Raw genomic sequence first — 14,411 nt, 5'->3', positions numbered from 1 at the left:
ACACCTTTCAAAGTTTATTTACTTACACACACACATACACTTAGTTTCACACAATCTCTCCCACATCCTCTCTCTCTCTCTCTCTCTCTCTCTCTCTCTCACACACACACACACACACACACACACAGACACACACACACACACACACATACACACACACACACACATCTTGTTGTCTCTAATCTTGAATTTTAAAAATATTAATCCTTTTTTGGTTATGTAAATATTGCTTTGTTAATGGTTTTTGCAAGTTTAGATTCCTAATTTTGTAGGATTAGATTCCTACTGTCTTATTAGTTTTTAAAGGTTTAGCTTTCTACATTTATTGATATCTATACATTAATGGTCTGAATTTTTCAATAACTCGTTAGTCATTCATGAAGCTACGCAACCACCTCTACTACTTCACTAAGCTTTTTCGGGCATCAACATATTATGATTTATTATTCTTGATTTTTTATTGCTCTTAAGTACCTAACCCCTGTCGCTCTTTCACATCTCAATTGAGTCATGCTTTTAATTGGCCTAGCATGCTCTAGACAAATACTTGAAGCTTTCTCCAAGATGGCAAAACCCTATAACGTTTTAGTTTTTTGTTCAAGTTATATGAAAGGACTAACTTTTCATTATTTTCAAGATACATTGTTATGATTTTAATGCTAAAAATAGTTCATTTTGTAGTCTATATACTCTTTTTCTATTAAGCTTTAGTGACATCACTAACAATTGTAGAGTCTTATAGACACCTACTTTCCCACTTCTAATACATTTCTTTGTTTGTTGGTCTTGGACATGGTAGTAGGTAAGGAGGTTCTACTTCTAAACATAATGTATGACCATTAGAGTTCTCTAAGAAATTGAAATATATAGAGTTTTAAGATGCTATAATATGAAATAGAAAAAATATGCTTAAAAAGTCCACAGATATATAGGGGGAGTAGACTTATAAGGATACATGTAAATGTAAGTGTGAAGGTTTGGAACTAAAAAAAAAAGTGTGAAGGTTTGGAACTAAAAAAAAACCTTTTTCTTTACATTTTAAAAAACTACAAACATCAACTAAGACACAGATTGTGTGGAGGTATATGTGTGCGTGAGAGGATTTATGTATTTTTGTGTGAGTGAGTTCGTGTGTGTGTGTGTGTGTGTGTGTGTGAGAGAGAGAGAGAGAGAGAGAGAGAGAGAGAGAGAGAGAGAGAGAGTTAAAACATGAAAGAAGGCAAAAAGGCATGGAGGGGTTTCCGCAAACCAGCCTTGAAAAAGACAAAAAGGCTTCCTATGTTTGAAGCTTGGATGTGTGTGTGTGTGTGTGTGTGTGTGTGAGTGAGAGAGAGAGAGAGAGAGAGGGAGAGGGAGATTTGTTGGCTTGGGCATTTTGTACTAATAAAGGAGTAAAAGTATAATCTGTAATTAGGGCTACACAATAGAATTAGTTCATTTTTTTAAAGAAATATTACGCGGAAAAGTCTTTGGCTTGATTTTTGTTTTCTTCACTTCCTAAGCCTCGCAACCATAAACTCAAAGTGGATGTAAATTAATGAATTCAAAGTGATCCCTTAAAAGCAGGTGGGTGACTTTCTCTACACTCTTTGTTAATTACTTTTGAATTACAATGCCCAATCGCTCCTCTTTAATTTCTAAGACCACGGTTTACATGTCTAATACACATGCCTTTAATGAACCAATTCAATAAATTGAAAAAGCCATGGCATTTGGAAAGGAATATATAATTTAGAAAATCATATAGATGTTCATTACATTTTTCAATTATTTCGTACTTCTTTCTTTTTAACCCTCCGTAACACTTTTGAGAAGAAAATTCTACAATTGGATAATGCTTTGCCTATGGTTTGGCCAAGTGTTATCCAAAATTATTGCTATTTTGTGTGTGTGTGTGTTGAGGGGGGGAGAGAGACGTGTGTATTGCTATGTGTGCAAATATTGCTATTTTGGGTGTGTGTGTTTGGGGGGGGCAGAGAGAGAGAGAGATGTGTGTTGCTAGTTAGTGGGGAGAGAGAGAAAGAGAGAGGGGGGAGACGAAGTCTCTTAATATCGACAGATGTGTGTTGCTAGTTAGTGGGGCGAGAGAGAAAGAGAGAGGGGGGAGACGAAGTCTCTTAATATCGACTGGGAGGCTTGGGTTCATGTTATCCCACAGGCAATTCCACTAGCCAATCTACCACACTACCACACTTGGGCCACTAGCCAATCTACCACACTACCACACTTGGGTGATTGAATGGTAGTGAGAAATGTCCTCTTTACACACACCCCCACAAAGAGGAGAGAGCGGGAGAGGGCGGAACAGTTAAAGTAAAGACGTTAACAGTACGCAGGCGTGAGTGTTGTAAGTAACAATTGTTGATTTGTTAGTGTGTGCACAGCCGTGACAGTTGTAAAGTTGTAGAGCATTACGGAGAAAATAATACATCTAATACTCCAAGTAGAGATTCTGCCTAGTAAAGCAAAATCAAGAGAAGCTACCTTGCAGAGATGACAGAGGAGGAGTTTGCAAAGTTAGAGGAGTTTAAGTAACTAGCGGAGATTTGCTCGCTATCCGAAAGGAAGGAAGGTAAGCGGGTCATGGTCATCTGAGGGGCAGGGTTAGGAGGATCCTCGTCAACATCAACGGCTCCCTCGATTAGCTGGATAACACGGGACATTGAAGGGCGCATGGAAGGCATCTGCTGAATGCACCAGAGCCCAATTCTAAGGAATCGGAGTTGCTCGAGTGCCTCTTGTTGCGAGCAGGGTGGTTCTTCATATTGGGTAGCCACAGCTTCATGGGGAAGTAGTTCTCCTGCTGAGATGCTCTGGAGTGCCCAGTCCAGGAGCCACATATGGTCATTTACCATCTTAGGGCCGCGCACGAGCTCCAGTAGCAGCATGCCAAAGCTGTAAACATAAAGATTTATGCAAAGCATAAACACATACTTTATGCATAAGCATAAGCTTTAACGCAAAGCATAAACATATACTTTATGCATAAGCATAAGCTTTAACCGTTATCCATAAGGCTCCGATGGGTAAAGCTCATGCTTATGTATAAAGCATATGTTTATGCGTAAAGATTTATGTTATGTATAAGCATGAAGCATAAGCATATGTATAAGAGACTTATGCATAAGGGTTATACATAAGAGCCTTATGCATAAGAACCTTATGCATTAGAGCCCTATGCATAAACCATAATCCTAAAGAGCATCCATACTAATCCTAAACCCTAGCACTCAAGGGTGCAAATAAGAAAAGCATAAATAGAAAAAGAGATTTACCTCGAGAGTAGTTGCGAAGAGTTGCTCAAGAAAGGCAGGACTCAATAATAATACAAACCATGAGATCATGCTTGTGCATAAGCATATGCTTATGCATATGCCTTATACATAAGAATATGCTTTATGCAAAAGCATATACATAAGTATATGCTTTATGCTTAAGCATGAGCTTTATGGCTTATGCATGAGGTTTATGCTTATGCTTCATGCATAAGCATATGCTTATACATATGCCTTATGTATAAGGATAAGCTTTATGCAAACACATTAGCATCATGGCTTATGCGTAAGGCTTATGCGTGTATATAAGCTTTATGCATAAGCCTCTATGAATAGAAGCTCATGCATAGAGGCATATGTATAGATCTGCATATGTATAGATCCGCATGACTTATATGCATACAGGCTTATGCATGATCTTCTATGCATAAGACTATGCATAGACGTTATGCATGAGTCTCATGCATAAGACTAAGCCTCATGCATTAGTCTAATACATGAGCTTCATGCATGAGGCTAATGCATAAGATTAATACTCATGTATAAGAGCCTTATGCATAAGCCATAAGCCATAGAGCACACATACTTATCCTAAACCTTGCACCCACCAAGGGTGCAAACAAGTAAAGCATAAATAGAAAAAATGAACGTAAGATAAAAGACAAAGATCTCTTACCTTATGAGGCTTGTAAGTCTTCACTTGATGTAGAAGGAGAACCTAGAAAATCAAACCAAGATGAAAAAAATAAGTATAGAACATTTTATTACATGAGAAGAGTAAGAGGAGAACAGAAGAAGAGGAGAGGTCTCTCTAACCCTAACCCTGATAAAAATCTTATGGCTTATGCAAAATTCTAACCTTAGATGCTAAATATAAAACCTAATGGAGAGCTTTCCATCAAAGCTCTCTATTAGGGTTTTTATATAAGAGGTAGGGTTAGGGTTAGACTTCAAGAGAGAGAGGAAAAAATATAAGAGAAGGGAAAGAGAAGCTTTCATAGAAAGCTAAAGGAGAGGAATATGGAGATGGAGATGAAGCTTTCATGGAAAGCTTGTGTGTATAGGAGAGGGAGATGAAGAGCACATACCTTGAGCATATAGGATGTGAGAGGTGCAAGAGATAGAATAGATACATGTCTGCACAAAAGAGACTTGGCAAGAGTATACAAGTTTTCACAGCTGTTGGATAAAAAAATTGTGTTGTTATTTTCACTGTTCATTAGAGAAAATAACAAGCAAAATTTTATTGATCAGTAATATTATTTTGCTGCTTAGTGGCAAAAATAGCAGCACAATTTTATCGCTTACCACTATTAAAAGACCCTAATATTCCCCATTGCAAAAAAATTATTTTTCCCTTGATGTGTTGTGGTGTAGAAAAAACAAACATACAACACACTAGTAATCACAAATAAATAACTAGGAAGAAACACGAGGGAGAAAGAAGGACGTGGGAATGTGACACACATTAAAGAAACATTAAATTTTAAAAAATCATATTATTTTAAAGAAGTAAGAGACAAGTAAAAAGGGTTGAGTAGGGAACTCTAATTATCATCCATTAGCTTTAGAAGTAGATACTTCTTACCTGCCACCATCCAACACCAAACAAAGAAATATATTAGCAGTGGGAAGGTAGGAGTCAATGAGACTCTACACTTATTATTGATATCACTAAAGCAAGCTTTTCTTTGTTGTTATAGAAAAAGAGTATGTACACTACAAAATGAAAAGATTTGTTAAAGCTCATAAAATCATAGCATTACATCTTGAAAATTAAAAAAAATAGTTCTTTAATGTAAGTTGAATAAAAAATAAAACATTAGAGGGTTTTGTTTTTCCACTTTTTAGGAAGATTCAAGTACTTATCTCTAAGGCAAAATAGAACATCACTTAAATAAGATGTAGAACAAGTAAAAAATGTGGAAGAGTATTACAGGTTATTCAGTTACTCCTGATGAGTAATCAAACATCACAAATAATAAACCATAACATGTTGATTTCCTGAAAGCTTACTAAAGCATGAGTAGAATGACTAACAAGTTATTGAAAAAATTATACCATTGATCCATATAGAGATCAATAAAAGTGAAGATATAAACGTGCAAAAACCAATAAAAAAGCAACATTTAAACAAGCAAAAAGAATTAAATAATTTTTTTACAATTAAGGATAAGAGATAACAAGAGACTGTGTGTGTGGAGGGGCATGGGGGATCCTTACGCTAAGCTACATGAACACAAACAAAACCATTTGAGCCCCTTCGTTAGGGAAGATATTCCAATGACTGGAACTCTTTATCTCTCGTGAGGAGTCCTACGCTTGAAATATGAGGCTAAAGCCAAAAACCTACGATCTTTTTTCTTTCTTTACCATAAATAGAAAAGTGTGAAAAACAAGTCCATACATGTATGTGTATACAATATTTGATCCACAAAAAGGAGAAAGTGAGTTGGATTATATGTATATTACTTTTTATCTTTTTATATATTTTATAGCCACTAAAATAATGGTGATTATTCTATGTATATGCATGGTTTGTCTGCATGTGTGTGTGTGTGTTGTGTGCACACGCATGCATGTGCATGTGGGCACGAGGGGTTCACTATATGTAACTCTCTATATCACATGCGTTCAAGGCCTAATTTAAAAACCCCTTATCTGTAATTTTTTTAATAAATAAAACACACCTTTTTCTATTCAATTTGCAAATACCCCCTTTAAATGGTACCCTTCTGTATGTAAAAAATGTGTAAAAAAGGGGTTTAAAAAAACCCCTTCTATTGAACCCACGTTCTACACTTACATATTTACGAGTGACCCCCCCGAGCATGTGGGTGTGTATGAGTATGTGTGTGTGTGTGGTGTGTGCACACACGCATGCATATGCATGTGCATGTGGGTGAGTATGTGCGTGTGTGACATTAATAACAAAAAGTAGCATAATACAACCACTAGTAATTATTCTACGTATATGCATGGTTTGTGTGTGTGTGTGTGTGTGTGTGTGACATTAATAACAAAAAAAGCGTAATACAACCCACTAATACTCACACAAAAAAAAACTAGGAAGAAATAGGAGGGAGAAGGAACATTAACACACATTAAGAAACATTGTTAATTATCATTAAAGAAAATTATATTATTAAAGAAGTCAAAATCATTTTCTTTAATTATCATTAAAGAAAATTATATTATTAAAGAAGTCAAAATATCAAGTTTTATAAAGTTCTTTTTTGTGAATCCATATATGTACATAAACTTCTTTCTCATGATCATTAGTTGTCTAACCTTTTCACCTCCTTATATCATTTCTTCTTCTCTCTATGAAGTTTTATTTAATTCCTACCCTTTAGGCCATACACCTTTCAAAGTTTATTTACTTACACACACACATACACTTAGTTTCACATAATCTCTCCCACATACTCTCTCTCTCTCTCTCTCTCTCTCTCTCTCTCTCTCTCACACACACACACACACACACACACATCTTGTTGTCTCTAATCTTTAATTTTAAAAATATTTAATCCTTTTTTGGTTATTTAAATATTGCTTTGCTAATCATTTTTGCAAGTTTAGATTCCTAGTTTTGTAGGGTTAGATTCCGACTATCTTATTAGTTTTTATAGGTTTAGCTTTCTACATTTATTGATATATCTATACATTAATGGTCTGAATTTTTCAATAACTCATTAGTCATTCGTGAAGCTACGCAACCACCTCTACTACTTCACTAAGCTTTTTGGGGCATCAACATCTTATGGTTTATTATTCCTGATTTTTTATTGCTCTTAAGTAGCTAACCCTTTCCGCTCTTTCACATCTTAATTGAGTCATGTTTTTAATTGGCCTAGCATGCTCTAGACAAATACTTGAAGCTTATGGTTTATTATTCCTGATTTTTTATTGCTCTTAAGTAGCTAACCCTTTCCGCTCTTTCACATCTTAATTGAGTCATGTTTTTAATTGGCCTAGCATGCTCTAGACAAATACTTGAAGCTTTCTCCAAGGTGGCAAAACCCTATAACGTTTTAGTTTTTTGTTCAAGTTATATGAAAGGACTAACTTTTCATTATTTTCAAGATACATTGTTATGATTTTTATGCTAACAAATTAGTTCATTTTGTAGTCTATATACTCTTTTTCTATTAAGCTTTAGTGACATCACTTACAATTGTAGAGTCTTATAGACACCTACTTTCCCACTTCTAATACAATTCTTTGTTTGTTGGTCTTGGACATGGTAGTAGGTAAGGAGATTCTACTTCTAAACATAATGCATGGCCATTAGAGTTCTTTAAGAAATTGAAATATATAGAGTTTTAAGATTCTATAATATGAAATAGAAAAAATATGCTTAAAAAGTCCACAGATATATAGGGGGAGTAGACTTATAAGGATACATGTAAATGTAAGGAAAAGAACTTATAATGATTAGTGTGAAGGTTTGGAACTTACAAAAAAAACCTTTTTCTTTACATTAAAAAAAACTACAAACATCAACTAAGACATAGATTGTGTGGAGGTATATGTGTGCGTGAGAGAATCTATGTATTTTTGTGTGAGTGAGTTCGTGTGTGTGTGTGTGTGTGTGTGTGTGTGTGAGAGAGAGAGAGAGAGAGACAGAGAGTTAAAACATGAAAGAAAAAGGCATGGAGGGGTTTCCGCAAACCAGCCTTGAAAAAGACAAAAAGGCTTCCTATGTTTGAAGCTTGGACGTGTGTGTGTGTGTGTGAGAGAGAGAGAGAGAGAGAGAGAGAGAGAGAGAGAGAGAGAGTGAGAGACAGGAAGATTTGTTGGCTTGGGCATTTCGTACCAATAAAGAGTAAAAGTATAATCTCTAATTAAGGCTACACAATAGAATTAGTTCATTTTTATTTAGAAATATTACGCGAAAAAGTCTTTGGCTTGATTTTTTTTTCTTCACTTCCCAATCCTTGCAACCATAAACTTAAAGTGGATGTAGATTAATGAATTGAAAGTGATCCCTTAAAAGCATTGGTGGGTGACTTTCTCTATACTCTTTGTTAATTACTTTTGAGTTTCATTGCCCAATTGTTCCTCTTTAAACTCAAAGACCACGGTTTACATGTCTAATACACATGCCTTTAATGAACCAAATCAATAAATTGAAAAAGCCACGGCATTTGAAAAGGAATATAAAATTTAGAAAATCCTATAGATGTTCATTACATTTTTCAGTTTTTTCGTACTTGGCATTTGAAAAGGAATATAAAATTTAGAAAATCCTATAGATGTTCATTACATTTTTCAGTTATTTCGTACTTCTTTCTTTTTAACCCTCCGTAACACTTTTGAGAAGAAAATTCTACAATTGGATAATGCTATGCCTATGGTTTGGCCAAGTGTTATCCACCACAATTATTACTATTTTGTGTGTGTATGTTGAGGGGGGGAGAGAAACGTGTGTATTGCTATGTGTGCAAATATTGCTATTTTGGGTGTGTGTGTTTGGGGGGAGAGAGAGAGAGATGTGTATTGCTAGTTAGTGAGTGTGTGTGGGGAGAGAGAGATGTGTATTGCTAGTTAGTGAGTGTGTGTGGGGAGAGAGAGAGATGTGTATTGCTAGTTAGAGGAGGAGTTTGCAAAGCTAGAGGAGTTTAAGTAACTAGCGGAGATTTGCTCGCTATCCGAAAGGAAGGAAGGTAAGCGGGTCATGGTCATCTGAGGGGCAGGGTTAGGAGGATCCTCGTCAACATCAACGGTTCCCTCGATTAGCTGGATAACACGGGACATTGAAGGGCGCATGGAAGGCATCTGCTGAATGCACCAGAGCCCAATTCTAAGGAATCGGAGTTGCTCGAGTGCCTCTTGTTGCGAGCAGGGTGGTTCTTCATATTGGGTAGCCACAGCTGTTGGAATTAATGCTCGTGTCCACTATACGAGTGTGAACGCCCATCACGAAGTGATGCAAATGAATGGGTGCTTCTACTTCTATATAAATGTAACCAATCGATCAATCAATTAACAACGATTCATCTGCAACTACGAGCGCGACTCTTGCTTCTAAGCGATGGCGAACGATCTGAGTAACAGTTAATTTATGCTTATCAATTAATGTTCTGCTAATGATGTTTTAATTAATTGTAATCGCTACCTCCTCCAAACTTCAACATGGTATCAGAGCCTGCTTTTGTGGAGAGCCTGTGTGGGCCTGCATCGCCTCCGCCACCTTCGCAAGCCAATCAAAATCTCTCCGCCACCTTCGCAATCCAACCAAAATTGACCACCGCCTTCCCGCACACTGCCAAGGATCCAACAACTCCACGAACAACCTACAATATCTCTCTTCTACTCTTGCAGTCGTACCTTCTTTCGCATTGGAGCCCGACTCCTTCCCATATTCGATGTCGTCACCTCCACTTTCGACGTCGCTTCTTACTCGCACGCGATCCCTTGCCGACCTTTACACACAAACAGACCGTCTTGAAGCCCTCCTATCTGAGCATCTTCGTGAGCCTTCTTTCGCGCATGGATGCAACCTTCCTTCGGCTTATCCCTCCGAGAACCACGTCGTCACAAGGTGAAGCTGGCCGCCATCCGTCAAATTTTTTTTTTTAAATTTAAATTTAAAAAAAAAACAATAACCAACAACTAACAATAACTTTTTTTTTAATTTTATTTTTATAAAATAACTTTAACATAGATAACTTTAACGAAGATAATTTTGTCAACTATACTAAACCGTTTTTATTAAAAAAAAACTATTAATAACTATAAACTTTATTTTTTTTAAATTTTTTTTAAAAAGCCCACAATATTTTTTTAAAAAAAAAATCCACAATACTTAAAAATCAATATTTTTTTTTTTGAACAACCAATAGTAACACAAAAAATTAACACAAATCAATAATAACAATAAACTTTAACAAAAGTTAATATTTTATTTGTAAGCAATAAAAATAATTTTATTTAATAATTTACTCACATCATGAACATGCCTAAATATTCAGGCTATTCATGAGCGCAAACATGCCTACTCTTTCAGGCTATTTGCGTGCACACATAACATTTTATACAAAAATGATAAAAACTTTTCAAATAATAATAATGATAATTAAAAGAAACAAACAAACAAATAAACAACATAAATGGGCAAAGACCCACAAAAAGGCAAAGACCTACCAATGGACAGTGACCCGTAAAATAGCCCAAAGAGGCATCAACCCGTTGGAGTGTTGGCCACACCCACGAGGTATGATATTAAAACAAAATTATGGGTGATATAATCGTCCACCCTATGCGCCCAAAGTGGCATGAAACAACAACCCAAACAGAGAATTGTGAATCCCCAAGAGGGAAACAACTATGCCCAAAGAGGCAAATTGAGCCCATTGGAGTGTCTACAGCATCCATGAGGCCAAAATTAAACATTGGTCTTCGACAAGCTGAAAACGAATCAGCCTCTGAGCGATGACAAATTAAACTTAATTGTACATACACACTTGTAAATAACATCATATCACATATATATTTTGATAATTCAACTCATACTCATATATTAATTTCTCTTTTGACATGTACCCAATGCAATACTTGGAATTCCACTACTCGACTTGAGGGGGAGAATACGGATGGCAAGTCTGAGAGTGGAAGAACTTGTGTTTCGACATCGTATCGAAACACACATGTTGCAGTTACTACCAAGCACAATGTCTCAACATCATATTGGAACATGTGTCTTGTGGTTGTCAAGGAGATCAACTTCGACAAAAAGCATATCGAGATAATCACAAAACAAATGCCTTGCGATTACCAAAGCAGTTATATCATCATCGACTTATGATGTAAAGATATATAGCATTACACATGAATTCATAATGCATACATCACTATACACATCACATTTCCTCATTCACCCTCATGCGGACATTCGCATTAAGGGGGAGTGTTGGAATCAATGCTCGTGTCCACTATACGAGTGTGAACGCCCATCACGAAGTGATGCAAATGAATGGGTGCTTCTACTTCTATATAAATGTAACCAATCGATCAATCAATTAACAACGATTCATCTGCAACTACGAGCGCGACTCTTGCTTCTAAGCGATGGCGAACGATCTGAGTAACAGTTAATTTATGCTTATCAATTAATGTTCTGCTAATGATGTTTTAATTAATTGTAATCGCTACCTCCTCAAAACTTTCACAACAGCTTCATGGGGAAGTAGTTCTCCTGCTGAGATGCTCTGGAGTGCCCAGTCCAGGAGCCACATATGGTCATTTACCATCTTAGGGCCGCGCACGAGCTCCAGTAGCAGCATGCCAAAGCTGTAAACATCCGCTTTGAAGGTCACCTCGTCGCTTGTCAGCCACTCGGGGGCCATGTAGCCCCGCGTGCCGCGCATGCCGGATATGGTAAGGTGGCTTTCGCGCAGGTGGAAGCGCCTCGCAAAGCCGAAGTCCGCCACCTTGGCGGAGAAATCGTGGTCGATCAGGACATTCTGTGGCTTGATGTCGCAGTGGAGGATGCGCGGGCTGCAATCATGATGAAGATATGCAATACCGCGGGCGGTGCCCAGCGCGATAGAGTAACGTGTGGCCCAATCCAGGGGCTGTTGTATGGCGGCGGCGCCGGAGAGATACCTGTCCAGTGACCCGTTTTCCATGTACTCGAACACAAGCGCCCTCCTCTCCCCAGCTCGTTCACCTGTGCAGTAGCCCAAGAGGCTTACTAGATTGACTTGGTGGATCTTGCCTAAGGTGCTCACCTCTGACCTGAACTGCTTGGCTCCTCGATGGGCATCTCTATCAGCTCCATCCTGGCCGTCCCTGAAAGTGTCCCCCTTGAGGACCTTCACGGCTACCGCCACTCGCTCTGTGCTGTTAGTCCCCGCCCTCTTCTTTTCCATCCACCCTTTGAACACTTTACCACAACTCCCCTCCCCTAATAACTCGCTGAAATTGTTTGTTGCCTCTACCAGCTCCTGGTATGTCGGCCCAGCATCAGAGACATCGACCATCTGCTGATCAGGTTCCATGATTGACCGAGGTCTGCCATTGCTCTTCCGTGCCAAAAACAACCAAGCACACCACACAATTGCGGCCGCCACCACCCCGCCCGCCACTCCTACGCCAATCGCCACTCCGTTCTTAACCCCACTACCTGACGCATTAGCGCCGGCGGCTACCACTTTGATCAACAAAGTGTTACCAGCTGTGGAGTAGCCATTCATCAAATATCCTGTGGTCCCATTGCCCTTGAGAAAACAGGTGTTGTCATTTCTGTGGGAGGCAGCTATGCATGTACATTTGTTCAAGCACAGTGTTTTGCATTGGGCTATGCCCACATCGGGTTGGTTACTCAAGTCATTGTAGTAGTAATCGCTGTCGGCCATCTCAACCATGCTAAATCCACCACTCATGCCGCCATCTCCTGATGGGGCGCAGGTCGCACTAAAATTGATGTTGCTACCACAGCCTTGTGAACGATCTTGAACATCCATGGCATAGTAACCAGGTGGGCAGGTGCAGTTTATTGTCCCATCTGCTAGCTCGTTACAGATTCCAAACGGACCGCAAGGGCTTCCCAGCTTGCACTTATCATCCACAATCTCCCATGTCTCTTGCCATGACCTTGCACTGGCTTGCCAACTGTAGATTCGGAGATTACCATCTTGATCCAGCGTTAATCTGCTCACTGGCATAGAGCCATTGCTGTAAAAGGATTTACCATAGTCTTGATTAATCAAGAAATCTCCACTCACATTCATAATTGCATACATGTATATGAAGTCGACGTTGTGGTACAATGCGTGCAGATACAGGTTCTGCTGATAATCTGTTGCAAGGTGGAACCTACCTGATACATAAGACGTCTGATTCTCCCTTGACTGCAACAGATAGGGTTTGTTTACTACCAGATCCACATCCGCAGAATCCCCATACTTTGGGAGCATAAGAGAGTCCGTGAGCTCTGCAAAGCTCTGCCATAAAATGTTCTTGCTCTGATCCAGCAGCACCAGGTTTCCTGTGTCTTGCAATTCTGCAAAAGAAACTTTGCTAATTTTGCCACTGCTCCAAACAACGTTTTCCCTTGAATCAGAAAGCTCTAAAATGCCTTGGCTTGTGAAATTGAACATGGCACCACTTTCCATCACCGGATTATCGCTATCCTTCAATTTAGCCGGCCACCAGAGGGATGTTTTGTTTGGATCACTGGTAAACCATATTGACAGCAAATACTCATTATGGCTAATGTTCTTAAAACCAAAAGTGCAAACTCCATTCTCGGACAGCCAGTAATTAGCGCTGCTTAGCTGAGTAGCTGCAAAAGAGGCGTTGCGCCCGGGCTGAAATACTGTTGCAGCAGCGCCAGTGCTACTCACAAGGAAACTCCCAACTAACCAGCACCCAGCTAGAAGAAGAAGAGAAACTCGGCCCGCCATGCTTGATTATTGATCAATTTGTAAGATCAAGAGGATTAAGGAGGTTTATTAAGGTTAACATAGGTAAAAGACAGGGAGAGGCAGATAGGCTGTAGATCTTGAAGCTCTTAAAATAACAGTGGGAAAAAAACTGAAGCAGGTGAGGGAAAAACAGAGATAAGCACAATATTAGTACTTTCCTCTTCCACAATTCGGTGACTTTCGGGGCAAAAACTAGCTACATGCGAGTAGTTTTTTTATTGTTTTCCATGATTGAGAAAATGAAGTCATAAAGTACTCTACCTAGGAGAGGTTGAAAACGTGTTCTTGATCCAAACTTTTTCATGGTTGCATTCGCATTTTCTTGACAAAATTTAGTCTATCTTAAGAAAAACGTATAACTTTGTGGAGCACCAAAAGCCACACGCTAGGGGAGTGGAAAGGAACACAAATAGAAGCAAGACTTCAAGCAATCAATGGGCCTTTTCACACTACCTCAAACCACCTAGCATAGAACAACCTCAAAACACTTAGTCGGCCATGATACATAGAGAAAAAACAAACAAAAAAAAACAGCAAATTTGAAAAGGCTACATAGTGAGAGTGTGCCACACCAAAGTATTCCAAATCCCAATGATAATATTTTGAACTAATCCATGGGGCAGGTTCAAATGTCACCCACACTAGGTCAAAACTTTAAATTGCATAAGCAGAGCTCCAATCAAAGCCACATTTGAGTTTCTAC

The 14,411-nt window shown here is 38.5% G+C and overlaps 1 protein-coding gene across 1 annotated transcript; it reads right to left on the bottom strand.

Moving 5' to 3' along the window:
• Positions 1 to 2,480: 2,480 nt before the first annotated feature.
• Positions 2,481 to 13,874, bottom strand: LOC147619503 (G-type lectin S-receptor-like serine/threonine-protein kinase At5g24080). The gene is made up of 3 exons (XM_086773454.1): positions 13,360 to 13,874; positions 11,433 to 13,284; positions 2,481 to 2,895 (listed from the first exon to the last, which is right to left on the bottom strand). The coding sequence occupies exons 1-3, from the start codon at positions 13,685 to 13,687 to the stop codon at positions 2,481 to 2,483; spliced, it is 2,595 nt and encodes an 864-aa protein (XP_086629580.1). The 5' UTR covers positions 13,688 to 13,874.
• Positions 13,875 to 14,411: the final 537 nt, after the last annotated feature.

The sequence above is a fragment of the Cibotium barometz genome, chromosome 33, assembly GCF_041138505.1.
Source record: "Cibotium barometz isolate CiBa-2024 chromosome 33, ASM4113850v1, whole genome shotgun sequence".
NCBI lineage: Eukaryota > Viridiplantae > Streptophyta > Polypodiopsida > Cyatheales > Cibotiaceae > Cibotium > Cibotium barometz.
Note: the sequence above shows the minus strand (reverse complement) of the source record. Positions and strands in the feature narration are given on the sequence as shown.